General features: G+C 38.9%; 1 protein-coding gene across 1 annotated transcript; it reads right to left on the bottom strand.

Annotated features, from left to right (window-relative positions):
- Positions 1-20109: 20109 nt before the first annotated feature.
- Positions 20110-27893, bottom strand: LOC125401429 (tripartite motif-containing protein 43B-like). The gene is made up of 6 exons (XM_048435703.3): positions 26041-27893; positions 25405-25500; positions 23909-24139; positions 23096-23118; positions 22606-22703; positions 20110-20767 (listed from the first exon to the last, which is right to left on the bottom strand). Exons 1-6 carry the CDS (start codon positions 26449-26451, stop codon positions 20268-20270), a joined length of 1359 nt encoding a protein of 452 aa, XP_048291660.1. The 5' UTR covers positions 26452-27893; the 3' UTR covers positions 20110-20267.

Below are 27893 nucleotides of genomic sequence, written 5' to 3'. Positions count from 1 at the left end.
GTCATCATTGACAGTTACATTCAGAGAGTCCGGTTTGATCACATGCTCCATCACTCCCAGTCCAGCTGGGCTTGGTGAGCTCCCATTGGATCAGTCCCACCGACTCAGTGGGTGGACACACCCCTTGCAGTCCTGACTTCCTTGCTCATGTTCTCCTCCTTCTGCTCCTCATTTGGACCTTCAGAGCTCAGTCCAGTGCTCCAATGTGGGTCTCTGTCTCTATCTCCATCCATCGCCAGATGAAGGTTCTATGGTGATATGCAAAATATTCGTCAGTGTGGCTATGGGACAAGGCCAGTTCAGGCACCCTCTCCTCTGCTGCCCAAAACAAGCTGGGGACATCTCCTTGAACACCTGGGAACCCCTGTAGAGTCAGGACTCTTGCAAACCCTAAAATGGCTCCCTTAATTAAGATATCTTCTTCTTTTCTCCCATATCCACCCTTCCACCATAGCACCAGTCCCATTCCCCAAAGCTCTCCCCAATCCTCCCCTTCTCCCTTCTCTCTAACCATCTCACCTTATACCCACCCCACCACACCCCCGTGCACCCAACTTTTGCCTGGCAATCTTGTCTACTTCCAGTATCCAAGAGGATAACTATATGATTTTCTTTAGGTTCACCTTCTTATTTAGCTTCTCTAGGATCACGAATTATAGGCTCAATGTCCTTTGTTTATGGCTAGAATCCACTTAAGAATGAGTACATTCCATATTCCTCTTTATAGGTCTGGGTTATCTCACTCAGTAAAGTGTCTTCTATTTCCATCCATTTGCACACCAAATTCAAGATGTCATTGTTTTTAACCGCTGAGTAAAACTCTAAAGTGTATATGTGCCACACCTTCTTTATCCATTCTTCTATTGAGGGGCACATAGGTTGTTTCCAGGTTCTGGATATTACAAATAGTGCTGCTATGAACATAATTGAACAAATGCTTTTGTAGTATGATTGGGCATCTCTTGGATATATTCCCAAGGGTGGAATTGCTGGGTCCTGAGGTAGGTTGACTCCCAGTATAATGAGAAACTGCCACACTGATTTCCAAAGTGGCTGCACAAGTTTTCATTCCCACCAACAATAGATGAGTGGTCCCCTTACTCCATATCCTCTCCAGCACAGGCTATCATTGGTGTTTTTGAGTTCAGCCATTCTGACAGGTGTAGGATGGTATCTCAAAGTTGTTTTGATTTGCATTTCCCTGATCACTAAGGAGCTTGACCATGACCTTAAGTGTCTTTTGGAAATTTAAACTTCTGTTGAGAATTCTCTGTTCAGTTCAGTACCCCATCCTTTAATTGGGTTAATTAGAGTTTTAATGTGTAGGTTCTTGAGTTCTTTATATATTTTAAAGATCAGACCTTTTTCTGTTGTGGGGTTGGTGAAAATCTTCTCCCAATCAGTAGGTTGCCTTTTTATCTTAATGACAGTGTCCTTTGCTTTACAAAACTTTCTCAGTTTCAGAAAGTCCCATTTATTCATTGTTGGTCTTATTGTCTGTGCTACTGGGGCTCTACCTAGGTAGGGGTCTCCTGTGCCCATGTCTTGTAGACAACTTCCCACTTTCTCTTCTATCAGGTTCAATGTGGTCAGATTTATATTAAGGTCTTTAATCCATTTGGACTTGAGTTTTGTTCATGGTGATAGATATGGATCTATTTTCATTCTTCTACAGGTTGACATCCAGTTATGCCAGCACCATTTGTTAAAGATGCTTTCTTTCGTCCATTGTATAATTTTAGCTCTTTTGTCGAAAATCAGGTGTTCATAGGTTTGTGGATTGATATTCAGGTCGTCAATTCGATTCCATTGGTCAACATCTCTACTTTTGTGTCAATACCAAGCAGTTTTCATAACTGTAGCTCTGTAATAAAGATTGAAGTTAGGGATGGTAATGCCTCTGGAAGTACTTTTATTGTATAGGATTGTTTTGGCTATCCTGGGTTTTTTGCTTTTCGATATAAAGTTGATTATTGTTCTCTCAAGGTCTGTGAAGAATTTTGTTGGGATTCTGATAGGGATTGCATTGAATCTATAGATTGCTTTTGGTAGAACTGCCATTTTTACTATGTTGATCCTCCCAATCCAAGAGCATGGGTGATCCTTCCATTTTCTGGTATCCTCTTCAATTTCTTTATTCAAAGCCTTAAAGTTCTTGTCAAATATATCTTTCACTTCCTTGGTTATAGTTACCCCAAGATACTTTATGCTATTTGTGGCTATTGTGAAAGGTGATGTTTTTCTGATTTCCCTCTCTGCTTCTTTGTTCTTTGTGTATAGGAGGGAACTGATTTTTTGGAGTTAATCTTGCATCCTGCCACATTACTAAAGGTGTTTATCAGCTGTAGGAGTTCTTTGGTAGAGTTTTAGGGGTCGCTTATGTACACTAGCATATCATCTGCAAATAATGAAAGTTTGACTTTTTCCTTTTCAATTCAAATCCCCCTTGATCTCCTTATGCTGTCTTATTGCTATTGCTAGGACTTCAAGCACTATATATTGAAGAGGTATGGAGAGAGTGGACAGCCTTGTCTTGTTCCTAATTTTAGTGGGATGGCTTTGAGTTTCTCTCCATTTAACTTGATGTTAGCTGTGGCTTGCTGTATATTGCTTTTATTATATTTAGGAATGAACCTTGTATCCCTAATCTCTCCAAGACCTTTGCCATAAAGGGGTGTTGAATTTTGTCAAATGCTTTTTCAGCATCTAATGAAATGATCATAATGTTTTTTCCTTCAGTTTATTTGTATGATGGATTATGTTGATAGATTTTCGTATGTTGAACCAGCCCTCCCTCTCTGGAATGAAGCCTACTTGATCGTAATGTATAATTTTTCTAATGTGTTCTTGGATTCGGTTTGCCAGTATTTTATTGAGAATTTTTGCATTGATCTTCATGAGTGAGATTGGTCTGTGATTCTCTTTCTTGGCTAAGTCTTTGTGTGGTTTTGGTACCAGGGTGACTGTAGCTTCCTAAAACAAGTTAGGCAATGAATCTTCTGTTTCTATTTTGTGAAAAACATTAAGGAGTATAGGTATTAACTCTTCTTGGACGTTCTGATAGAATTCTGCACTGAAAACATCTGGGCCAGGGCCTTTTTTGGTAGGGAGGTTTCTGATGACAGCTTCTATTTCCTAGCGACTTACAGGTCTATTTAAACTGCTCACCTGGTCTTGACTTAATTTTGGTATATGATATTGATCTATAAAAGTGTCCATTTCTTTCACATTTTCCAATTTTGTAGCATACAGGCTTCTAAGTAAGATCTAATGATTCTCTGAATTTCCTCTGTGTCTGTGGTTATGTCCCCCTTTTCATTTCTGATCTTGTTATTTTGCGTGTTCTCTCTCTTCTGTTTAATTAGTTTGGATAGGAGCTTGTCAATCTTGTTGATTTTCTCCAGGAACCAACTTTTTGTTTCATTGATTCTTTGGATTGTTTTCTGTGTTTCCATTTTGTTGATTTCAGCCCTCTGTTTAATTATTTCCAGTCTTCTACTCCTTCTGGGTGAATCTGCTTCTTTTTTTTCTAGAGCTTTCAGGTGTGCTGTTAAGTCTCTAATGTGTGCTTTCTCCGTTTTCTTTATGTGGGCACTTAGTGCTATGAACTTTCCTCTTAGTACTGCTTTCATAGTGTTTCATAGATTTGGGTATGTTGTGTCTTTATTTTTGTTGAATTCAAGGAAGACTTTAATTTCTTTCTTTATTTCTTCCTTGACCCAGGGATGGTTCAGTAGTTGACTGTTAAGTTTCCATGAGTTTGTAGGCTTTCTGGGGTTAGAATTGTTGTTGAATTCTAACTTGATTCCATGGTGATCCGAAAGTACACAGGTGGTTACTACAATTTCTTTGTATCTATAGATGTTTGCTTTGTTACCAATTATGTGATCAATTTCTGAGAAGGTTCCATGAGATGCTAAGAAGAAGGTATATTCTTTTCTGTTGGGTGGAATGTTCTATAGATGTTCTTTAGGTCCATTTGGTTCATTCCATCTGTTAGTTCTCTTATTTCTCTGTTAAGTTTCTGTCTGCTTGACCTGTCCATTGGTGAGAGAGGAGTGTTGAAATCACCCACTATGAGAGTGTGGGATTTGATGTATGCTCTGAGTTTTAGTAATGTTTCTTTTACATATGTGGGTGCTTTTATATTAGGGGCATAGATATTCAGGATTGAGACTTCCTCCTGATGAATTGTTCCTGATATGAGTATAAAGTGTCCATCTCCATCTCTTCTGATTGATTTTAGTTTGAAATCTATTTTGTTAGATATTAGAATAGCCACACCCGCTTGTTTCTTTGGTCCATTTGATTGGAAAACCTTTTCCTAACCCTTTATTCTGAGGTAGTGACTGTCTTTGAGGTTGAGGTATGTTTCTTGTAAGCAGCAGAATGTTGGATCCTGGTTTCGTTACCATTCTCTTAACCTGTGCCTTTTTATAGGTGAATTGAGTCCATTGATATTAAGTGATATTAATGACCAGTGGTTGTTAACTCCAGTTATTTTTCCTGGTGATAGTGTTTGTGTATTTCCCTTCTTTGAGTTGTGTTGGTGCAGGGTTGTCAGATGCTTGTGTTATTATTATGGGTGTTGTTGACTTCCTTGGTTTATGATTTTCCTTCTAGTATTTTCTGTAGTACTGGGTTTGTGGCTACATATTGTTTAAATCTGTTTTTGTCCTGTAATATCTTGTTTTCTCCATCGATGGTGAATGCAAGCTTTGCTGGGTACAGTAGTCTGGGCTTGCATCCATGGTCTCTTAGTGTCTGGAGCATATATATCTAAGACCTTCTGGCTTTCATTGTTTCCATTAAGAAGTCAGGTGTAATTATGATAGGTTTACCTTTATATGTTACTTGACCTTTTTCCCTTGCAGCTCTTAATATTCATTCTTTATTCTGTATGCTTTGTATTTTGATTATTATATGGCAAGGGGATGCTTTTTTTTATCCAGTCTATTTGATGTTCTGTATGCTTCTTGTATCTTCATAGGAATATCCTTCTTTAGGTTGGGAAAGCTTTCTTCTATAATTTTGCTGAATATATTTTCTGGGCCTTCTAGCTGTAAATCTTTTCCTTCTTCTACCTCTATTACTCTTAGGTTTGGTCTTTTCATGGTGTCCCAGATTTCCTGGATGTTTTGTGTTAAGAATTTGTTGGATTTGTTTTGTTCTTTAATCAGTGAGTTTATTTTCTCTATAGTATCTTCAGTGTCTGAGATTCTTTCTTCTATCTCTTGTATTCTATTGGTAATACTTGTCTCCGTAGTTCCTGTTCATTTATCCAAATTTTCCCTATCCAGCCTTCCCTAGTTTTGTGTTTTCTTTAATACCTCCATTTCATTTTTCAAGTCTTGAACTGTTTCCTTTACCTGTTTGATTGCCTTTTCTTGGTTTTCTTGGGTATCTTTGAGAGATTTATTCATTTCCTCTACCTTTTTGCTTGTCATCTCCATTTCTTTATGGCAGTTTTTCACGTCCTGTTTAAGGTCCTCTATTATTTTCACAATGTTCCATTTAAAGTCGATTTCTTCTGTTTCTTCTGGAGTAGGGTGTTCAATTCTTCTTGTTGTGTGATCCCTGGATTTTGGTGATGCCATGTTGCCTTTCAGGTTGTTGGAGGAATTCTTGCATTGGTGCCTGCCCATCTCTTCCTTCAAATGCAGCCAGGAGAGTCTTGGTGTCTTGGTCCAATCTTTGCTGTGACTGACTCTCTGGGTGGATCTCCTCAGTGCAGGAGCAGGAACTGTTCCAGTCTGGATGAAATTCCTCAGCACCAAAACAGGGACTCCTGGTAGTCCAAGGACCCCGCAGACAAAAGGGCGAATGTGGTGGGACTGCAGAGTCGTGGAACACAGAAGACCCTGCAGCAGAAGCTGAAGGTGTCCTGCACTTCCTTGATGGGACCTTCCAGCCTGCCTGGCTGACAGACACTCACCCCTCTGGGTGGGTCACCTTAGTGCAGGAGCAGGAACTGTTTCTGGGCCAAGGACTTTGCAGACAATAGGGAAGGCTTGGGGGAGGCAGGGTCGTGTGTAACAAAAAAGCCCCTGCAGCAGGATGGGGCGGGGGCTGTGCTCGCTTCCAGGACATTCCACCCCGGGGATGGCTCATACTCACCCATCTAGATAGAACTCCTCAGCATAGAAACAGGGAGGCCTGGTAGTCCAAGGACTCCGCAGACAAAAAAAAAATTAAAGAATCTTAAATGGCATTTTCTGTTGTTTTCTGTAGAGCTTAAAGACTACCTATCTATCTAAAATATATTTCTATTTAACCTTTAAAACATAATTAACATGACCATAAATTTGGTTGGTAGATGACTAACCACTAATCTGTATTTGTTAATTATCATAAATAGTCTATAATAATAACTTTCAAGGGCTAGAAATTTACATTAAATTGTTAAATGAGCTGTATAGGTACAATACCTTAAACAATAGTGGAAATATATACAGTATAACAAAAATAACATTGAATTGGTATATACATAAAAAACCCATACTAATTTAAAATATTTGAGCCTAATAGTTGGGGTTTTTTGTTTAAAAGAAGATTCAATATCTACTCTTTTATCCTATTATTCCTGTATTCCCCCCATTATCTTTCCAGAACAAGATCTCTGATTGTAACCTTTTTAAATTAATTATCTCCCTGACCATGACTAATAACAGCTTCTAGCCAACACCTCCAAACAATGACAATTACCCATTGTTATAAGTAAGCCACTTGTTTGTTCCCAGTTGCCTAGCAGTTCAGACCTGAAATAATCTCACAAAAACTGTATTATTTAAAACACTGCTTGGCCCATTAGCTCTAGGATCTTATTAGCTAACTCTTACAACTTAATTTAACCCATCTACATTAATCTGTGTATTGCCACATGGCTGTGGCTTACTGGCTAAAGTTCCGGCATCTGTCTCTGGTGGAGCTACATGGCTTCTCACTAAACTCCGCCTTCCTTCTCCCAGAACTCAGTTTAGTTTTCCCCACCTAACTCTGTTCTACCCTATCAGACTAAGCTAGTTTCTTTATATAACCAATGGTATCTACAGCATATAGAGGGGAATCCCATATCACTTCCCTTTTTCTATTTAAATAAAAAAGGAAGGTTTTAACTTTAACATAGTAAAATTCCATTTAACAAAACAGTTATTAAGCAAGAATTACAGTTACAATATTTATATTTATTTTATCTTTTATCATAACTAAGGAAAACTGTAACTATAACCTTAAATTTTTTGATTCCATCAAAGACTCCAGAAGGATATAATATTACCTAAGTTAACAGGAAGTACATTGTAAGCAGTTTCCAAAACTCTAGAATTGACAGAGACATCTTGATGCCTGGAAAGTCACCCAAAGTTCTTTGTACTGTAGGGGCATTCATCTTCAGCCTACAGGCCCACAGTATCCAGCAGATTTTTAAAGACACTTTTACCTATATTGGAAGTTTGTCCAACATTTTTTGTGTGCGTGTGTGTGTCTTGCAGAATATTTAGCAGACTCTTTCATGAAGCTGGAATCCCAAGTTTAGCAGTCATTTCTCTGGGGCTCTACATGTCCAGTATATCAAGCAGTCCAGGCAAGAGCAGTTTCTTGCCCAAATGGCTAACCAACTCCATAAGGAACCTCTTCAATGCCCATCTTCTTCTTGAAGTAGATTGGTGCTGCCAGAACCAGATGTATCTCTCTGTCATGAAAAGTCCTAAATTTTAAAACACTTTAAATGTCATAGTCTGAAGTCTTTGAAAAATTTGAAGAATCCCTATCCATCTGAAATACATCTCTGTATATCTAGAAAATCTAACACACATGACTACAAGTTTGACTATTATAGATTACTCTCTATTTACATATATTCTTAATTATACATTATATTTTAAATGAGCTATACAAACATAATACCTTAATCAAGAGCAGAAATAAATATATAGTATAACAAAATTGACTTTAAATTTGTATCAATAATGCAAGGTGCATACCAATGAAAGTAACCATCTCAATAGCATATCCCCTTTAAATATAAAGAAATATTTAAAAGCAATATTTGGGAATATGCCGTATTTTTTTCCAAATTGCTTCCTGCTTTTTATTGGAAGGAACAATTTTTGGGTGTTCACGGTGACCTCTGGGAGGTTTGTTGTCTATCCAACCATTTTAGCCTGGAATGAATCCACAGGTTCTCATCCTCTGTGGAAACAAAATAAGAACCTCTTTTCCCAAGCAAAGTATCCTTAGATTCATATTTTAAAATCAATATACCTTTAAGCTATGTATGTTGGTTTAGCTTAGCAGTCCACACAATGAAATGTCTATTTGTACTTAGCTCATTCACAGTAAAAAATTTCAAAGAAAACACAATAATATACATAACCCAGATGCTTCGTGTATTGTCCATCTTTATGTGGCTTATTTGTTTTAACTCTATTAATTTTTAATATTTATTTTATCATTATATTATTTATTTATTATATTATCATATTATATATTGTTGCATATAATTTATATTATACTCTAATATGATATATATCACATATATTATATATTATGCTGTCACTTTAAAGCTTTTTTAAACCATTTTTTTTATAACTGTCTATATTCTTTTTCTTTTTTGTCCAAGCCTACATACATTTATTTAACACTGTGACACATTTAGAGGTCTCTTTTATTTGGATTTGTCTTTACTGTGTATCTGTAAAGCAAACTGCCTCAGCCTGTTGATAGTACAGAACTTAGGTAGGCAGGGAAAATTAAACTGAGTGCTGGGAGAAAAGAGGCAGAGGCAGAGAGGAGCCATGGAGCCTCTATTGGAGACAGACACACCAGCAGAGAGGAGCCATGGAGCCTCTATTGGAGACAGACACACCAGCAGAGAGGAGCCATGGAGCCTCTATTGGAGACAGACACACCAAAACTTTGATGGTAGACCACGACCTCGTGGTGATGTGAAGATTAATAGAAATGGATTAAATGTACATGTAAAAGCTAGCCAATAAGAAGTTAGAGGCAATAAGCCAAGCAGTGATTTAAATAATATGGTTTCTGTGGATTATTTCAGGGCTGAGCAGCCGGGAGCCAACAAGCAGTCTTATTACTACAGCCCTTACTCCACCAAACAACGAATAAACTTGCCCACCCCACCTCTTGGAAATATGTTCTTAAAATTACTTCCTGTTGTCTGAAGTTGACAGCATTTTTAGAAGGCCCTGAGAAGTTTGAGCAAACGGTCAAGTCTTGAGAGAGCTAGCTGTTGTCTTGTCTCAGTGAGACGGGAAAAGGCAGTGCTTATCTGAGTCTTGGTTGAAGTAGTCTGGTTGAACCATCTCAGCTAACTGCCTGAAATTTTCCTGAGCAGTTGTAGTTCAAAGTTGATTGTGGGGCGGGGTTTGTCAGTTTTTCTGTGTGTCACAACAATCCAGGTGGATGCATCATTGTGGGGCAATATCCTCCTTCTGGAGACATCAAAGGTAGCTTTAGAAATTCAAAGGTAATTGTCACAGGACTATTTGGTTTTGGAGGACTGAGGACATACAGTGAGACACAGGAACTATAGGGAGTGGTTTATAGAAATGCTCAGCTCTTCTGAATAAAGGAAGGAGAGAAAAAGGAAGTCACCGGTCACTTCTTTTCCACTTCTCTAATCATTCAGGCTTTGACCCCAGCATCTGGCTCCTGAGTTTCTATTGATAAAAGAACAATTAGATGAACACTTCAGATATGCCTGGTATTAAAAGTATCTACACAGTGATAAGGAAAAAAACTTTTTTCAAGTACAGTAAATGGCTCAAGGAACAAATCCCCTGTCACACAATCCTAAAAATTTGAGTTCAATCCCTGGAACCCACAGTGGAAGGAGTGGACTATCTCCTGAAGTTTTCCTCTGACCTTCAAATATGCGCAATGGAACATGTGCAAGCACACACACACACACACACACACACACACACACACACACACTCAGAAAATCAAAGTAAAAACAAACAATCATTCATCTGAACATGTTCCAGAGTAAACATTTTCTCATATCATAGTTAGCCCCAGGAAAGAGCAGAATATCCTCCTAGTTGCTCTTTCTGAGGACAATTCTGCTACCAATCCATTTCTCAGTGCATCTTGCCCTTTCTTCTATAACCAGCAAAGTAGTCTATGGGTCTCAATGCTTATGATTTCAAAATTAAAAATTTTATCATCAAGCACATTTATGTACTCGGTTGTTTGGAACAAAATGGTTCTGAAAAGGAAAAACACTATTATTAGGTGAAGCCTTGTTAGAGAAAGTTTGTCACTGTGGAGGAAAGCTTTAAGGTCTATTTTGCTCAAGCTTCCATCATTGTGATTGTTAATCGACTTCCTGTTGCCTATCAAGATATAAGGCCTCTGGGCTCGAGCACCAGGTCTGCCTACTTGCTGACAAGTTCCCTGTCGTGATGTTAATAGACTGAAACTTTGAAGCTTTAGGCACCACCCCCACCCCCGTTATAATTTATGGTAGGTGAATGATCCTGGCAGGTCCCACTGCAAATGGGAAAGGCCATAGGGGTTGGCAGAAAGACAAATATGCCATGCAGAGAGAGCTTGGGTATAGAGTTTATTTAGTGGGTATTGGGAAGATATAAGGGTAGAGATGTATGGGAAAGAGAGAGACATAGGAGAGAGAAAGAGAGGAAAGAAGAGGGAGAAGGGAGAGAAAGCAGAGGTTGCCCCTCTGTTCAAGAGAAAAGCAGATAGAGAGAGAAAAGGAAAACAAGAGGGGCAAGATCAGCTTGCTTCAGAGGCAGGAATGGGGAGAATGGAGGGTGGAGGGGCAGAACTTGTCTGTTAAAGGGACAGTGCAAACTAGCATAATTATAAATCTAGCATTCCCTTCTTTTTCTTCCAACAAAAAGGCAAGGAGTTAGGCTTGGCAAGTTAAGGGGGAAAAGGCATCGAGTTCTCAAAACTGTTTCTTCCTGACTTGTGGACATCAAATACTTTTTTTTTTTGGGGGGGGGGGACCTGAGAAAGACAGGATAGCGGAGCAGAACAAGGGATGCATGATCAGCAACACAGCTGTGCACCCCACTCTCTAGGCCCTCGGTATGGGGGAAAACCCCAGGCCCCTTCCCCACCTGCCTCTCCTTCATTAGCCAGCCAGCAGGCAGGCTTCCTGTAGGTAGGCTACTCCATCACCCACACAATGACTGAACCCTGTAAGGTACAAGTCCCACCCTGCCCCCAAACCGATCCATTCCCTGTGATCTCGGAAGAACTCTGAAGTACACTGCAGCTACACAGAGCAGACCAAGAGAAATGGCAAAAATAAAAAAATAATTAATAAAATAAATGTTTTTTTTAAAGACCTCAGCAGTTCCCGGAGAACAGAGACAGCAACTGCACAGAACAGAACAAGAAGAAATCCCTAAGATACAGTCAGAAACTTCAAGGAATGGAACAAGAGGCAAAGACACTGCTGGCACCAATTGGAGAAAGAGATGGCTAGGCACCAATGCAAGGTTTCAGTCAACAAAAAAAGCAACATGGTAACATCAGAAATCAGTGGTGACCTGATCATTCCAACCCAAAAGAAGCAGAAGAAAACAAGATTAAATATAACTTATGAGAATGATAGGAGCCCTTAAAGAGGAAATTAAAAGATTCCTTAAGTAATGGAGGAAAAGACAAACAAAAAACAAAAAATTGGAAGAAATCAGTAAATCTATTTTAATTTTTTTTTTTTTTGGCTTTCAAGTCAGGAATTCTCTGTGTAGTTTTGGATCCTGTTCTGAAACTTGCTCTGTAGAACAGGCTAGACTCATACTCACAGAGATCCACCTGCCTCTGTCTCTCAAGTGACGAAATTAAAAGAGTGTGTCACCACTCCCTGGCCACAAATCACTAAATCTCTTAAAGCAACTTAAGAAAACAAAGAGAAAACAATTAAACAGGGAAGCAAACAGTTCAAACAGTTCAAGGCTTGAAAACTGAAATAGTGGCAATAAAGAAAACACAAATCGAAGGAATTCTGGAATTGGAAAATCTGGATGAATGAATGGGAACCACAGATGCAAACAAAAGCAGCAGTATACAAGAGATGAAAGAAAAATACCCTATGAAGGTACAAGAAGATTACAGAATGCCAAATAGACTAGATCAAAAAAGGTTCCTGGTTATATAATAATCAAAAGGCAAAACATAAAGAATAAAGAAAGAATATTAAGAGCTGCAAAGGATTTCTCAATGGAAACCATAAAAGCCAAAAGGTCTTGGCAGATGTGCTGCAGACACTAAGAGACCACGGATGCAAGCCCAGACTACTAAACCCAGCGAACCTTTCAATCAACATCAATGGAGAAAACAAGATATTCCATGACAAAAACCAGATTTAAACAATACCTATCCACAAATTCAGCCCTACAGAAAGTACTAGAAAAAAGAGACCTAATCCAAGGAAGCTAACTGAATCCACAAAAACACAGGTAACAGATAACCTCATACCAGAAAAACCAGATAAGGAAAACATACACACTACCTCCAAAAAAAACAGGAATTAACAATCATTGGTCATTAATTTCTCTCAATATCAATAGACTCAATTCATCTATAAAAAGATACAGGCTAAGAGAATGGATAAGAAAGCAGAATCCAGCCTTCTGCTGTATACAAGAAACACACCTCAACCCCTCAGAGTAAAGGGTGGGGTAAAGATTTTCCAATCAAATGGGCCTAAGAAATAAGAGAATGTGGTTATCCTAATATCTAACAAGATAGATTTCAAACTAAAGTCAATCAAAACACATGGAGAAAGAAATATTATACTCATAACAGGAATAATCCATCAAGATTTAGTCTGAATTCTGAACATTTATGGCCACATACAAGAGCATCCACATATGCAAAAGTAACATTACTAAATCTTAAACCACACATCAAACCCCACACACTAATAAAATATGTGAAAGACGTATACAACAAAAACTTTTAGTCTTTAAAGAAAGAAATTGAAGAACATACCAGAAAATGGAAAAATCTCCCACGCTCTTAGATATGTAGAATCAACATAGTAAAAATGGCAATCCCACCAAAGCAATAGATTCAATGCAATCCCCATCAATATCCCAACACAATTCTTCACAGACCTTGAAAGAACAATAATCAACTTCATATGGAAAAACAAAAAACCTAGGATAGCAAAAACAGTCCTGTACAATAAAGGAACTTCTGGAGCATCACCATCCCTAACATAAAGCTTTATTACAGAGCCACAGTAATTAAAATACCTTGGTACTGGCATAAAAACAAACATCTTGACCAACAAAATTGAATGAAAGACCCAGATACTAACCCACACAACTATGAAAAACTGATTTTTGATAAACAAACTAAAATTATACAATGAAAAAAAGAAAGTTAGATTTAATGTTTGCTTTGACTAATGAATTTCTTTCCTCTATCACAGTTCCGCAGAGGTTCTGGCTTGGGCCTACCTTTTGGTTTTCTACTAATATAGGACTTTAGGAGACCTTGAAATAAGGGATGGTAATACTTCCAGAAGTTCTTTTATTGTACAGGATTGTTTTAGCTCTCATCAGAATTTTTTGCTTTTCTTTTTTTTTCTGTTTTTTTTATTAATTTATAAAAGTTTCCACTTCCGCCCCTCCTTCCAATACCCTCCCACTTCTCCCACTCCCTCTCCTCCTCCCTCTCCAGTCCTAAGAGCAGTCAGGGTTTCCTGCCCTGTGGGAAGTTCAAGTTCCTCGCCCCTCCCTCCAGGTCTAGGAAGGTGAGCATCCAAACAGACTAGGATCCCAAAGATCCAGTACATGCAGAGGAAACAAGTCCCAGTGCCATTATCAATGGTTTCTCAGACAGTCCCCGTGCCAGCCACATTCAGAGAATCCGGCCACAATCAGAGATTCCGGTTTGATCACGTGCTCGTTCAGTCCCAGTCCAGTTGGCCTTGGTGAGCTCTCATTAGATCAATCCCCTTGTATCAGTGGGTGAACGCACTCCTCACGGTCCTGCCTTTCTTGTTCATGTTCTTCCTCCTTCTCCTTCTCATTTGGACCCAGGGAGCTAAATCCAGTGCTCCAATGTGGGTCTCTGTCTCACTCTCCATCCATCATCGGGTGAAGGTTCCCTCTGCTCCTGCATTCTTTGCTCACGTTATCCCTCCTTCTGCTTCTCATTTGGACCTAGGGAGTTAAGTCCAGTGTTCCAATGTGGGTCTCTGTCTCTATCTCCATCCATCGCCAGATGAAGGTTCTATGGTGATATGCAAAATATTCATCAGTATGGTTATGGGCCAAGGCCAGTTCAGGCACCCTCTCCTCTGCTGTCCAGGGAACAATCTGGGGATCTCTCCTTGGACCTGGGAACCCCTTTAGAATCAAGTCTCTTGTAAACTCTAAAATGGCTCCCTTAGTTGAGACATATACTTCCCTGTGCCCATATCCATCCTTCCTCCCTCCCCCCATCCTAATCCCCCAAGCTTTCCCCAATCCTCCCCTACTTCCTTCTCTCTAACCTTCTCCCCTTCCATCCATACCCCCTCCCGTGCACCCAAGGTTGCCTGGCAATCTTGTCTACTTCCAATATCCAGGAGGAAAACTACATGATTTTCTTCAGGTTTACCTTCTTATTTAGCTTCTCTAGGATCACAAATAATAGGCTAAAAGACCTTTAATTATGGCTAAAATCAACTTATGAGTGAATACATACCATATTCCTCTTTTTGGGTCTGGGTTACCTCACTCAGTAAAGCGTTTTCTATTTCCATCCATTTGCATGCAAAATTCAAGATGTCATTGTTTTTTACCGCTGAGTAAAACTCTAATGTATATATGTTCCACACCTTCTTTAACCATTCTTCTATTGAGGGGCACCTATGTTGTTTCCAGGTTCTGGCTATTACAAATAGTGCTGCTATGAACATAGTTGAGCAAATGCTTTTGTGGTATGATAGGGTATCCCTTGGGTATATTCCCAAGAGTGGAATTGCTGGGTCCTGAGGGAGGTTGACTCCCAGTTTCCTGAGAAACCGCCACACTGATTTCCACAGTGGCTGCACAAGTTTGCATTCCCACCAACAATGGATGAGTGTTCCCCTAACTCCACATCCTCTCCAGCATAAACTATCATTGGTGTTTTTGAGTTTAGCTAATCTGTGAAGTTGAGTATAATTCTTTCAAGATTAGTAAAGAATTGTCATAAGATTTTAATGGGGATTGCACTAAATCTGTAGATTACTTTTGGTAAAATAGCCATTTGTTCTATATTAATCCTACCAATCAATGAGGTAAGGAGATGTTTCCATCTTCTCACAATTTTTTTCAATTTCTTTATTCAAAGATTTGAAGTTCTTGTCATACAGGTCTTTCACTTGCTTACTTAGAGTTACATCAAGATATTTTATTGTGTGTGTTATTTCATGCTATTGAGAATGGTATTGTTTCTTTGATTTCTTTCTCACCATTTTTTTGTTTTGTTTTGTTTGTTTTTGTTTGTATATAGAACAGTCCAAGATTGATGGGCTATCTTTAAGGAGTGTTAGAAGACAGTGGGTGGTATCAAACGTGGGGTTCCTATACCCGGCCAGTCCAATGGTAAAGCAAACACCTGAAATTGTAGAACAGGATATGAACTCTCTGTCTCTCCCTCTTTTTATTTTTCTGTTCCTCTCTCTCTCTCTCTCTCTCTCTCTCTCTCTCTCTGTGTGTGTGTGTGTGTGTGTGTGTGTGTGTGTATGTGTGTGTGTGTGTGTGTGTGTGTGTGTGTGTTTGAAGAGCCTGCTGGAATAATTATACAGATTTAAAGGGATTTACTGGAAAGTAGTGGATTCTTACCTGGCATTCCATGGACCAAAACAGGCCTCTGGTAAGTTTGCTAAGGCTGTGGACACTATTGTGGTGCTGAGAGAAGGTAGTGCAGTCTCAGGGAGGGACTGAGGCCAGGCAGGGACAAAGGTGTTTATTGGACAGTGGTTAGTGTCTTCTCTGTGATCCAAAGAACAATCCTGGCTTCCAGTATAAGTTGCCAGAGCTATGGAGCCTAGTGTGGAGTCGACAAAAGAGCCACCTCGCTATTCTTACTTTGAAGGTATTATAGAACAGGTCACTGGTATCTTAACAGTCAATGGCTTTCCTAGCCCAAATGTCCTCAATCTTTCCACAATCCACCACAATTCAACAGGTTCAGGTCTATTACAAAAATACCCACACACTTCTGCTAATAAGTTGTCTTATTTTGGCATATTGTTGCTGTGCTGAAACACCTTGACAAGACCAACATTGCGATGAAAGGGATTATTTGGTTTACACTACCATATCACTGTACATCATCAAAGGAGTCAGAGCTCACATAGAACAGGAGCATGCAGGAAAGAACTAAAGGAGAAGTGATAGAGTGATGTTTATTACTGGCTTGCACACTATGGATGCTCAGTCTGCTTTCTTATACAATGGTGTGGGAAGTCCTTTTGTCTATGTTTTGGCACCTACATGGCCAACTAAATCCACTTAAAAACCTGAGAAAGCTTGAAAAGAAATTCTAGACACAACAAACAAAGTTTAGCCACTTTTTTTTTTCAGCTGGCGGCTTGCCGCAGCTCCTTTAAGAAAGGTTCTCCTGAGTCAATGATAGCAGAAAAGCCACACAATTTTGAAATGGTGGCTTTCTGTGTTGTGCTATCAGTGCAAAATCTGACTCTTTCAGGGAGGAGGTCTGGCTACAGAGCATTTTGATGAGGTTTGTGAGCAGACAGTTACAGCTTGCTTAATAGCAACATAGACTTGCTGTGTGCCTGAGAATGAAGCTGTGTGCATGCCTCTCAGAGGTATGAGTGGCTCTGCCATGCTGGACTGGGCAGGCAAGCAGGAAGTACTCTATATACCATAGTAATGACACAACTTAAGTTTTAAGAAGCGCTTAGCATTTTAAAAAGATCCCCTGGACAGTAAAAGAATTATAGATATTCAATAAAGACAAATCCAGATGAGTCATCGTGTTGAATAAATGTACAAAGACTTGGAAGGAAGAACAAAAAGAGTATAAAGAGTCATAAAATAAATGTAATGCTTTAAAAAAAAGAGTAAGTCTTTAAAGAGACAGAGTACAGATAGTCATAGATTAAAAGGAATAAAGAAAAATAAGCCACATAAAAATGGAAAATTCACAGAGAGTCTGGATTGTGCATATTATTGCATTATTTTTAAATTTTTTTTACTGTGAATGAGTTAAAAACAGACAGACATTCTATTGTATTGGCTGCTAAGCTAAACCAGCATGTATATTATAAAGGTATCATGACTTCCAAATTTGGGTATAAGGATATGTTGCTTTAGAAAAGAGGTTCTTCTCTTGTTCCACAGAAGTTGAGAACCTGTGGATTGCTTCCACACTGTGTGGTTTGATAGGCCACAACCCCCTGAAAGGTCATCATGAACACCCCCAAATAATTACTTTGCACAACCGTTGACTGAGATAAACCTATCACACAGGATACACCATGAAAGACCTGATTAACAGCACCCCCAATCAGCTAGAAACAATATGAAGAAACTATACCCATATTTCCAAATATTGTTTATAAATGTTTATTTACATTTAAAGGGAATATGCTATAGAAATTTGCATTGGAATGGACCTTGGTTTATTGATATAAATTTAAGGTCAATTTTGTTATATGTATATGTATTTCTGATCTTTTTTTATTTTTTTTCTTTTTTCTCAAAGTTTATTAAAATACAAAAGTCTCCATTTCCGCCCCTCCTCCCAAACCCCTCCCACTCCCCCCACTCCCTCCCCTCCTCCCTCTCCATCCCCAAGAGCAGTCAGGGTCTCCCGCTGTATTTCTGATCTTGATTAAGGTATTGTGTTTGTCTAGCTCATTTAAAATGTAATGCATAATTAAGAAATATAAGTTCATAGATAATTATCTATAATAGTCAAGTTTGTAGTCATGTTTGTTAGATTTTCTAGATGTACAGAGATGTATTTCAGTTAGATAGGTATTCTTCAAATCTTTCAGAGACCTTCAGAATATGGCATTTAAGAGTCGCCATGACTCTCCTCTCTGAGATGGATGCCGGTTAGAATCCTCCCAGTAAGCCACCACCTCGTGGTGCTACACAGATTATTAGAAATGGGTGAGATCAATATGTAAGAGTTAGTCAATAAGAGGCTACAGATAATGGACCAGGCAGTGTTGAAATGAAAAAAAAAAAAGAATATGGCATTTAAAATGTTTTAAGAACTTAAGACTTATCTGTTCCTGGCAGCACCAAGCTACTTCAAGAGGATGATGGGCATTGAAGAGGCTACTTATGGGGTTGGTTGACCATTTGGCAAGAAACTGCTCTTGCCTGGACTGCATAAATAAACTGGATATGCAGGACCCAAAGAGAAATAACTGCTAAACTTGCCTAAAGGTAAAACGATTTTTTGGGTTCCTGCTACATGAAAAAGTCTGCTAGACATTTGGCAAAACACACCAAGAAAAAATGTGTTGGACAAACTGCCATAATAGGTAGAACTGTCTTTGAAATTTCCTGATTTGTGAAAAAGTCTGCTGGATACTATGAGCCTATAGGCTGAAGATGGATCCCCATTGGTACAGAAGTCCTTTAGGTGACTGACCAGGAAGTAAGATGTCTCTCTCAATTCTAGAACTTTAGAAGTTGCTTACAATGCACTTTCTGCTTACTTAGGTAATATTATATCCTTCTAGAGTCTTTGATGGAGTTGAAATAGTTAGTTTTCTTATTTGTTGTTTCTTTTTCTTTTTTTACTTATTAAAAATTTGCACCTCCTCCCATTTTCCTTCCACTTCCCCCACTACCTCCACTCCCCCTCCCCTTCCGTCTCCAGTCCTAAGAAAAGTCAGGGTACCCTGCCCTGTGGGGAATTCAAGGCCCTGCCTCCTCCATCCAGGTCTAGGAAGGTGTGCATCCAAACAGACTAGGTTCCCAAAAAGCCAGTACATGCAGTAGACTCAAACCCCAATGCCATCATCATTGGCTTCTCAGTCAGCCCCCATTGTCAGCCACATTCAGAGAGTCCAGTTTGATCACATGCTCATTCAGTCCCAATCCTGCTGACCTTGATAAGCTCCCATTAGATCAGTCAAACTGTCTCAGTGGGTGGATGCACCCCTCATGGTCCTGACTTCCTTGCTTATCTTCTCCCTCCTTCTGCTCTTCATCTGGACCTTGGGAGGTCAGTCCAGTGCTCCAATGTGTGTCTCTGCCTCTAGCTCCATCAGTTATGATAAAAGATAAAAGATAAAGTAAATAGAAATAATGTAACTGTAATTCTTACTTGATAAATGGTTTGTTATATGCAATTTTGCTATTTTAACGCTTTCCTTTTTGTTTAAACAGAAAAGGAGAAATGCTATGTGTTGCTTTTATTGGTTAATGAATAAAAAACTGCTTTGAGCCTATGGCAAGGAAGAACAGAAATAGGCAGGGAAAGCTAGGAGAAAGGAAGCAGAGTCAGAGAGATGCCATGTAGCCCCACCAGAGACAGACACTGAAACTTTAGCTGGTAAGCCACAGCCACGTGGTGATACACAGATTAATATATATGGGTTAAATTAATAGGTAAGAGTTAGCCATTAAGAACCTAGAGCTAATGGGTCAAGCAGTGATTTAATTAATACATATCTGTGTGATTATTTTGAATCTAAGCTAATCAGGCAGCTGGGAACCAAGAAGCAGCCTCCCACTACAATAGAACCCAGAACCTCCATCCCAGGGAAAGCCCTGCCAACAATAGTCTGCTCTCTTCCTCATCAATAACTAGGCTTGCCCACAGTTAGTTGTTATAGGGGTATATTCTCAATGGGGTTCCCTTCTCTCATACAACTGTAGCTTGTTTCAAGTTGAAATAAAAATAACCAGCACATCTGTGCTCCTACTTAGCACCAATAAGATGGTAAAAAGCTATATAGCATGTATACATGATTGCATATATGTATATACACATATAGAGCTATATAGATTTTATCATGTAAGAATTCAACTGAGGGTCTTGCTCATACTTAAAAAGGGGCTCTAACACTGATCTCAGTCCTAATGAATAATTCTGACAAGTTTGCAAAAACAAACAGATACACAAGACAAGACCACTATGGAAGGAAGTGTTCTTAGTGAAATATGGAGTCAACAGAGGAAAATGCAATGTATTCAACTCTCTTTTTCATTTAGTAGCATTTTAATATTTAATACAATAAAACTTATAGCATTACAATAGGAAATACTTGAAAACAATGAAAACTCAATTACAACTTCTTATGGTATTGTTTGACCATAGGAGAAGAAAGGCCAGACACGGTACGTAAAAGTCTTACTAGGATATTTGTATATGAGGGAACTCTTGGCAATATTCAGGAAACTTAAATATCCAGCCTCACAATCAAGGAACACACCAACCCTGCCCCGTGGCTTTTCTATATAGTGATGGATTATTGGGTTTGTGGTGAGGAGACTGTAATGACTACCCTCCTTAATACAGAAAAGAAGAAATGCACCCTTAATTTCAACTACTTTGTTTCTCTTATTTAACCAGGAACTGGTACAGACTCCTACAGCCCAGTCACTAGAGTCCTTCAAATCCAGTTCCCAGTAATATTTCCCTGAGATGAAGCTCTGTGATCCCCAGAAGGCCAAATAGTATCCAACAGGAACCACAGATGTACCCTGATGGTGAGGTCTGAAGGCGGCTCTTCTCATGACATTAAATAGGTTCTTCTTAAAGTGCAATCCAAATAGATTTTGAAAGAAAATGGGCACTGTGGAAAGAATAAACATTTTAGTTAAAATGACCATTTGTATTTCTGAGGTAACAGAGATCTTGAGAATTTTTTTGGTTTTCAAAAACTGGCTTGAATTAAAGGTTAAATTCATCAAAGCCAAGAATTAGTGCAAGAAACAGAATAGTAGTGTGATGAAAAGTTTTATGAAACATTTTGTAGATGCTAGACATTAAAACTCTAAATGACCCAATTAAAAATGGGGTACTGATCTGAACAGAAAATTCTCAACAGAAGAAGTTCAAATGGCCAAAAGACACTTAAGGTCATGGTCAACCTCCTTAGCAATCAGGGAAATGCAAATCAAAACAACTTTGAGATTCCATCTTACACCTGTCAGAATGGCTAAAATCAAAAACACCAATGATAGCCTATGCTGGAGAGGATGTGGAGTAATGGGAACACTCATCCATTGCTGGTGAGAATGCAAATTTGTGTAACCACTTTGGAAATCGGTGTGGTGTCAACCTACCTCAGGATCCAGCAATACCACTCTTGGGAGTATACCCAAGAGATGCTCAATCAAAAATGATTTGTTCAACTAAGTTCTTAGCAGCATTATTTGTAATAGCAAGAACCTGGAAACAACCTAGGTTCCCCTCAATGGAAGAATGGATAAAGAAAGTGTGGAATATATACACATTGGAGTACTATTCAGCGGTTAAAAACAATGACGTCTTGAATTTTGCATGCAAATGGATGGAAATAGAAAACACTATCCTGAGTGAGATAACGCAGACCCAAAAAGATGGATATGGTAAGTACTCACTCATTATTGGACTCTAGCCTTAAACAAAGGATATTAAGCCTATAGTTTCAAGCATAGAGAAGCTAAGTAATAAGGTGAACCCAAAGAAAAACATCTATAGATCCTCCTGGAAATTGGAAGGAAACAAGATTGCCGGGCAAAAGTTGGGAGCATAGGGGTGGGGATGGGGGTGGGAGAAGGGAAGAGGGGGAGAAGGAAAGGAGAAGGGAAAGATTAGGAGAGCTTAGGGAAATGGGAGGGTGGAGATAGAGGAAGGGCGGATATAGGAGCAGGGAAGAAGATATCTACATTAAGGGAGCCATTTAGGGTTGGCAAGAGATTTGGCTCTAGAGGGGATCCCAAATGTCCACGGGGATGTCCCCAGCTAGGTCCTTGTGCAGCAGAGGAGAGGATGCCTGAACTGGTCTTGCCCCACTATCACACTGATGATTATCTCGAATATCACCATAGAATCTTCGTCGGGCGACAGATGGAGACAGAGACAGAGACCCTCATCAGAGCAAGGAACTGAGCTCCCAAGGTCCAGTTGAAGGGCAGAAGGAGGGAGAAGATGAGCAAGGAAGTCTGGACCACGAGGGGTTGGTCCACCGAGACAGTGTGCCTATTCTAATGGGAGCTCACCAAATCCCGCTGAACTAGGACTGAATGAACTGGATTCTGATTGTGGATGCAATGGGGGCTGACTGAGAAGCCATTGATAAGGACACTGGGACTTGTTTTTACTGCATGTACTGGCTTTTGGGGACCCAAGTCTATTTGGATGCACAGCTTCCTAGGCCTGGATGTAGAGGGGAGGGCCTTGGACTTCCCACAGGGCAGGGTTCCCAGCCCTCTCTCAAACAGGGAGGGGGAGGGAGAAGGGTGAGTGGGGGAATAGGAGGGGAATGGGAGGAGGGGAGGAAGTGTAAATTTTTGAATGGAAAAATAAAAAAAACAAACAAAGTATTTCTAACCAAGACATATTTCTCAGGCATTAAAATATATGTTTGCAAAGGTTATCTCATAGTGTAAGGGTACTTCTGCTATTTTCATCATTGCTCATACTCACCTTTGAAGTGGTTGAAACTTTCAGTTAGTCCAGTGATGGGGAGGGCAGAGAGTTCTGGTTTCATAGCCTGGGGTATACTCAGCTCCACTGACTCACTCCTGCAAGGAGAGGAAAATAATGATTTGTATGATGCTAAAGATATCATCACAGTTATTTGGAAAAACCTCACCCCAACTTCAACGCTCTTGGGTCAATTCCCTTGAAACACAAGCCTGACAACTTGAGGCCTGGAACCCATGGTGCAAGGAAATAAACTTTCTCTTGTAATTTGTCCTATGATCTCCACACATGTGCAGTGCTACTTGTGCATGAGCATGAACACACATACACTCCACATGAATATGACAAATAATATTTTTAAAATCCATAACACATCCTATACAAAAAATAGAATATTCTCTTTATAAAGTATATGCACTTTTCTAAGGCAGTTTAATCAATTTTACAGCAATTTCAGGGTACCCCAACTTGCACTAATGGCTAAACTCACCTTCTGAATATATCATCCAAACCCTGCAAAGAAAGCAAGAAAAATTTAGATTCCTGAAGAAGTGAAACACAAAGTTTGTTATAATTCATATAAAAGATAGGCCACATCATACTATCTAACTTGAAATTTTAATTAGAAGGTTAATGCTAACAAACAGATGAGAACAATTCTAATTCTTGATGAAATAAGGCTGTGAGAGTAAATTATGAGAAGCACATAGATATTGATTATACATTGACATTGAAACCCCAGCTATCTGCAAAAGGTAACATTCACTGAGCTGAACACAAAAGCACAGAGGGATACTTTAACTAGGGTACTTCAAATGTATGACCTCTCCCATGCATGCTACCTCATGCCCCTAAGTATGGAATTGCCAGGTTAGATGCCCCTAGATTACTGTGAGTTGTGGGTGATCCATAGACTAGAACCCCATCTTAAAATCCTATCCTCCTAAAGATCTCTCAAAATTACAACATTCAAAGAGAAATTAAGTAATAACATTCTTTGAAAATATGCACAATTACCAAGTAGAGGCTATAGAGTGTAAGAAATGACAATATTGAATTTCAGCTTTCAGAGAGGCAAGTTACAAATCAAAAATTAGGATATATTTCTTGAGGAATCTACTAACACAATTTTTTAAAATATCTTGTTCTGGCAGGATTATTACAGAATTTAGTTTCTTCAGATTATTACTGAAAAAGAACCCCCTAAAATAAATGCAGGAAATGTTAAAAAAAAATCTTAGTATAATAACCACCAGTGTGAGCCTAAGACAATAAAACCTTTGTCTCACTCCTCCCTGCTCACCTGCAGCAGCACCAAATATGGCTCCTGGGACATCGCCATCAGTTCCTGGTGCATTTCTCTTAGTTGTTTGCTCTTTTGAATCATCACAGCTTTACTTTCTCTGAGTTTCTCCAAAACACAATTGCCTTCATTTTTCATGTGTTCAATGTGTTCCTCTTCCTGTTCATGTGGGACTGCATGCCATATCCTATACTCTATCCTGATTATGTCTTCCCTCATAATCAGGAAGTTCTGAAGAAAACAAGACATTGTCAGGGATATTTGGAACGTATTTAATCCTACTCCATTGCAACCTTCTATGCCTAAATTTGACAAAGGACTCCTATCATTGTGCTACATACACTCTGAAGGACTTGTCAGTAATGGAAATTCCTTGGTTCCGTTTCTTTCAAATTTCCTTCTTAATGAAAAGGCCTGCTGGATACTATGGGTCTGTAGGATGAAGATGAATGCCCCAATATTGCAGAGGAACTTTGGGTGACTGTCCAGTTAGTGAGATGTCTCTGTCAGTTCTAAAGATTTGGAAGTTATTTACAATGCACTTCCTGTTAATTTAAGTAATACTATAGCCTTCTGGAATCTTTGATGGGCTTGAAGAATAGATAGTTATGATTATAGTTTTCCTTAGTTATGATAAAAGTAAAGTAGATATACATATTGTAACTGTAATTCATGATTTAAACTATTTGGTTATATGTAATTTTACTAAGTTAAATCCTTCCCTTTTATTTAGACAGAAAAGGGGAGGTAATGTGGGATTTCCTTCTGTATGGTGTAAATGTATTTTGTTGCCATTAGTTAGTAAAGAAGCTTCTTTAGGCCTCTGGCAGAGCAGATTAAAGCAAGGTAGAAATTAAAAGCAGAGATAGAAATGAAAGTAACCAGTATCAAGGAGACACCATGTAGCCACCAAAGGAGAAAGACACAAATCACCAGCCAGAACCTTACCAGTAGGATATGAGCCTCATGGTAATACATAAAATAATAGGAATTGGTTAATTTAAGACGTAAGCATCAATAAAAAGCCTGAGCTAACCAACTGAGCAGTGTTTTCATTAATACAGTTTCTGCATGATTATTTTGAATCTGGGTGGCCGAGAATGAATAAGTAGCCTCCATCAATACAAAGGAAATGAAATCCTAAGCATTTCCATCAATATAAAGAAAAAACAGGGCTGCCTGAAGGAATGGTATTGATTGATAATTCATGTTCATGCAAATATGACACTCTGTATGCATTCATTAGAATTCATGGAGCGATCCTAGAGTCTAATGCATTGTGTTGTACTTTCAGCAATACACTCATTAGTCTCAGACTCTTTTGCCATACACCAGGCCATCTTTCCACATGCAGAGCTATATTTCACACTCAGAATGAGAGGCCATCATAACATGTTTTCCTAGTATCATATCCCATGCCTTAAATTTAATCCTTGAACGATGATATTGGAAAATAAGTATCTCAAGCAGATTTCCAGCACAAATCTCATACTCACTCTAAACAAAAGTTTCATTCTGCTCTCTGCCTCTAGATTCTCTTGAATTTCTTGGATCTTTTCCCATAAAGCTGTCATTTGCTTTAGAAGTCTCTCCTGTAAGAAACAATGAATATCAGCTTTTGATAAACAGTGATGATGGTCAGACTTTTGGACATTAAATAAAATAACTTCACAAGAAAAAAAGAATCACTATATTCCTTTTTTATTTTAGGTAACTTTGAATTTAAATTTTAAGAACACATAAATAGAATATGGCATATCCATTTGTTCAGGTAAAGTGATAAATATGAGTGATACCTGGGTAATTTACATAATTCCTACAGGATTCTCTTTAGCTGACTTCATTGTATTTTCTAATTTAGTCACCAGTCATATGCACTTTTAAAAGATATGAAAGCAGTACTTTTTCACTTTCCAATGACCTGGAAATAATGTAAATAAAACACAAGTGATCATACACCCAAGGGTTACCCAAGGATTGTTTACATTTATAGTCACTCTTTCTTCACTAGCTGCTAATAAAGGGCCACCATTCAGAAAAGAGTGGATTCCTCATAATCAGGACCACCATCTTCCTGTGTCCAGCTGAACCTCACTCTCCAGGTTTCATGTTCTCTCAGAAGCATCACTCACCATTTGACTCTCAGCAGCTGCTTCTATGGGACAGTGTTTGTGACCTCCGTGCTCATGGGAGTCAGAGCAGAGTCGACAGAGGTAGATCCTGTTCTCCATACAGAAGATCCCCTTGGTCTCCTTGTGGGTCACACACTGATGCTCCTCAGAACTCAGGTACTTCATGAGGCTGGCTTGTCTGGCAATGGACACCAGCTTCTTCAGAACAATGTTGGTTCTGAAGTCCTTCTGCTGGGATGGTTCCCTGCACGTAGGACAATGGACAGGAACCTGGCTGTCTTCCCAGGAAAGGTGGAGGCAGGCTCGACAGAAGCTGTGACCACAGCTTATGGTGACTGGGTCTGTAAGGTAGCTCATGCAGATGAGGCAGGTGAGTTCTTCAGCGAAGGCTTGTGAGAGGTCTGACTCCATTTTGCTGAAGGAAGAAAATCAGAATTGTTATTATTAGACCAAGAGAAGAAAAAACTTCAAAATTTTATTTAAGTTGTAATTCTGTTATGTTTAAAACAGAATTTTGGTGACCAAAAATCAAAATAAGCATAGGATTGCAGTTACTAATTTTTTTCTATTTCACTCTTCTTCACATGAATAGAGTCTCTGTGCCCTAAGATCTGCATCTTTCTCAGAGACTCCATTCAAATTAAGAACTTTGTTCAAGGTCTAAGACAGGCTCTCTCAGTGCTTATGAATAAATTTACACTGGAGTGATCAAGGTACTTCAAGTACCCAAGTTGGTCTTTTACTACAGACCTATTTGGTTTAACACTTCCCTCTTTGGTTGTCTATTCAAAAGAACACTCTCCAAATAACAGGATCCCTAGTAAATGCTTTGCTGTCTGATTTAAGCATTTTACTCATTAACATCCCATTGTCCCATGATTAATAAAGGCAACCTTAGTTACTTGTCTTCTTTCTGCTGCAAGTGCTTAATAAGATTAAGAATTTATGTTCACTCGGAATTCAAGAAATGGTGGCATGAGCTTGAGGTAGCTGGTTTGATGGCTTCCAAAAATCAAGAAGCAGAAAGCAAAGAACTCTTTTTGAGCATTTCCTTTTCCCATTTTCCTTTCGGTTTAAGACCTCAGAACTTGGAATGACCTCATAAGTGCTTCATGTGGATTCCCAACTGTAGTGAATCTACCCCAAATAAACCTTCAGACATGCCAACAGGTTTCCATGTCTATACAAAAGCCCATCTTGTTGAATAGTAGGAGAGTCTCTATGGAAATCTGTCTGCTTACCAAATTTACAGTTCCTGGTTTGAGTATGGAATGAATCCTACAGACATAAATGAGAATCTCAAGACTATTTGAGACTTGGCTCTCTAATCAACAGGGGCCCATTTCCTCTCTCATTGACTATCTAAACATATCAAGAATCATGTTTTGAGTGAGGGAAATATCCTCCAAATAAGTTAAGTTTCCAGGGCTGAAGCAAATGGATTCAATGACGTTAGCTGGTGGTATGGTGTATGTTGAAAACCAATGCTAATATTCACTGTCAGTCTTAGTTTATAAAAAAGACTGTGACTACAATGTTGGCTTTTGTAACTTATCTGATGGTCCTCTTATGGTATTTTTGCTGTACATTAGATGCATAATTTCAAAACAACTTTATAAGCACCCAAAAATAATAAATATTGAAAATAAAATTTATAAAAATGTGGCAGATTTTAACCAGACACTAGTTTTATTAATAGAATTGTCTGGTTAATTTTCCTTTTTTTTTTTTTTTTTGGTTTTTGAGACAGGCTATCTCTGTGTATATTGAGAACCCATCCTGGCATGGCTCTATGGAACATTTGACCTTGAACTCACAGAGATCTGCCTGTCTGTTTCCCAAGTACTGGGATG

The sequence above is a fragment of the Myodes glareolus genome, chromosome 4 (assembly GCF_982192425.1).
Source record: "Myodes glareolus chromosome 4, mMyoGla1.1, whole genome shotgun sequence".
Taxonomy (NCBI): Eukaryota; Metazoa; Chordata; class Mammalia; order Rodentia; family Cricetidae; genus Myodes; species Myodes glareolus.
Note: the sequence above shows the minus strand (reverse complement) of the source record. Positions and strands in the feature narration are given on the sequence as shown.

Excerpts from the sequence above, each read along its gene's own strand:
- LOC125401429 (XM_048435703.3), bottom strand. The coding sequence starts at position 26,451 with ATGGAGTCAGACCTCTCACAAGCCTTCGCTGAAGAACTCACCTGCCTC. Across the intron at positions 23,119-23,908 it reads CATATTTGGTGCTGCTGCAG|GGTTTGGATGATATATTCAG; the intron begins GTGAGCAGGGAG and ends CTTTCTTTGCAG. Across the intron at positions 22,704-23,095 it reads TTGGATGATATATTCAGAAG|GAGTGAGTCAGTGGAGCTGA; the intron begins GTGAGTTTAGCC and ends CTCTCCTTGCAG.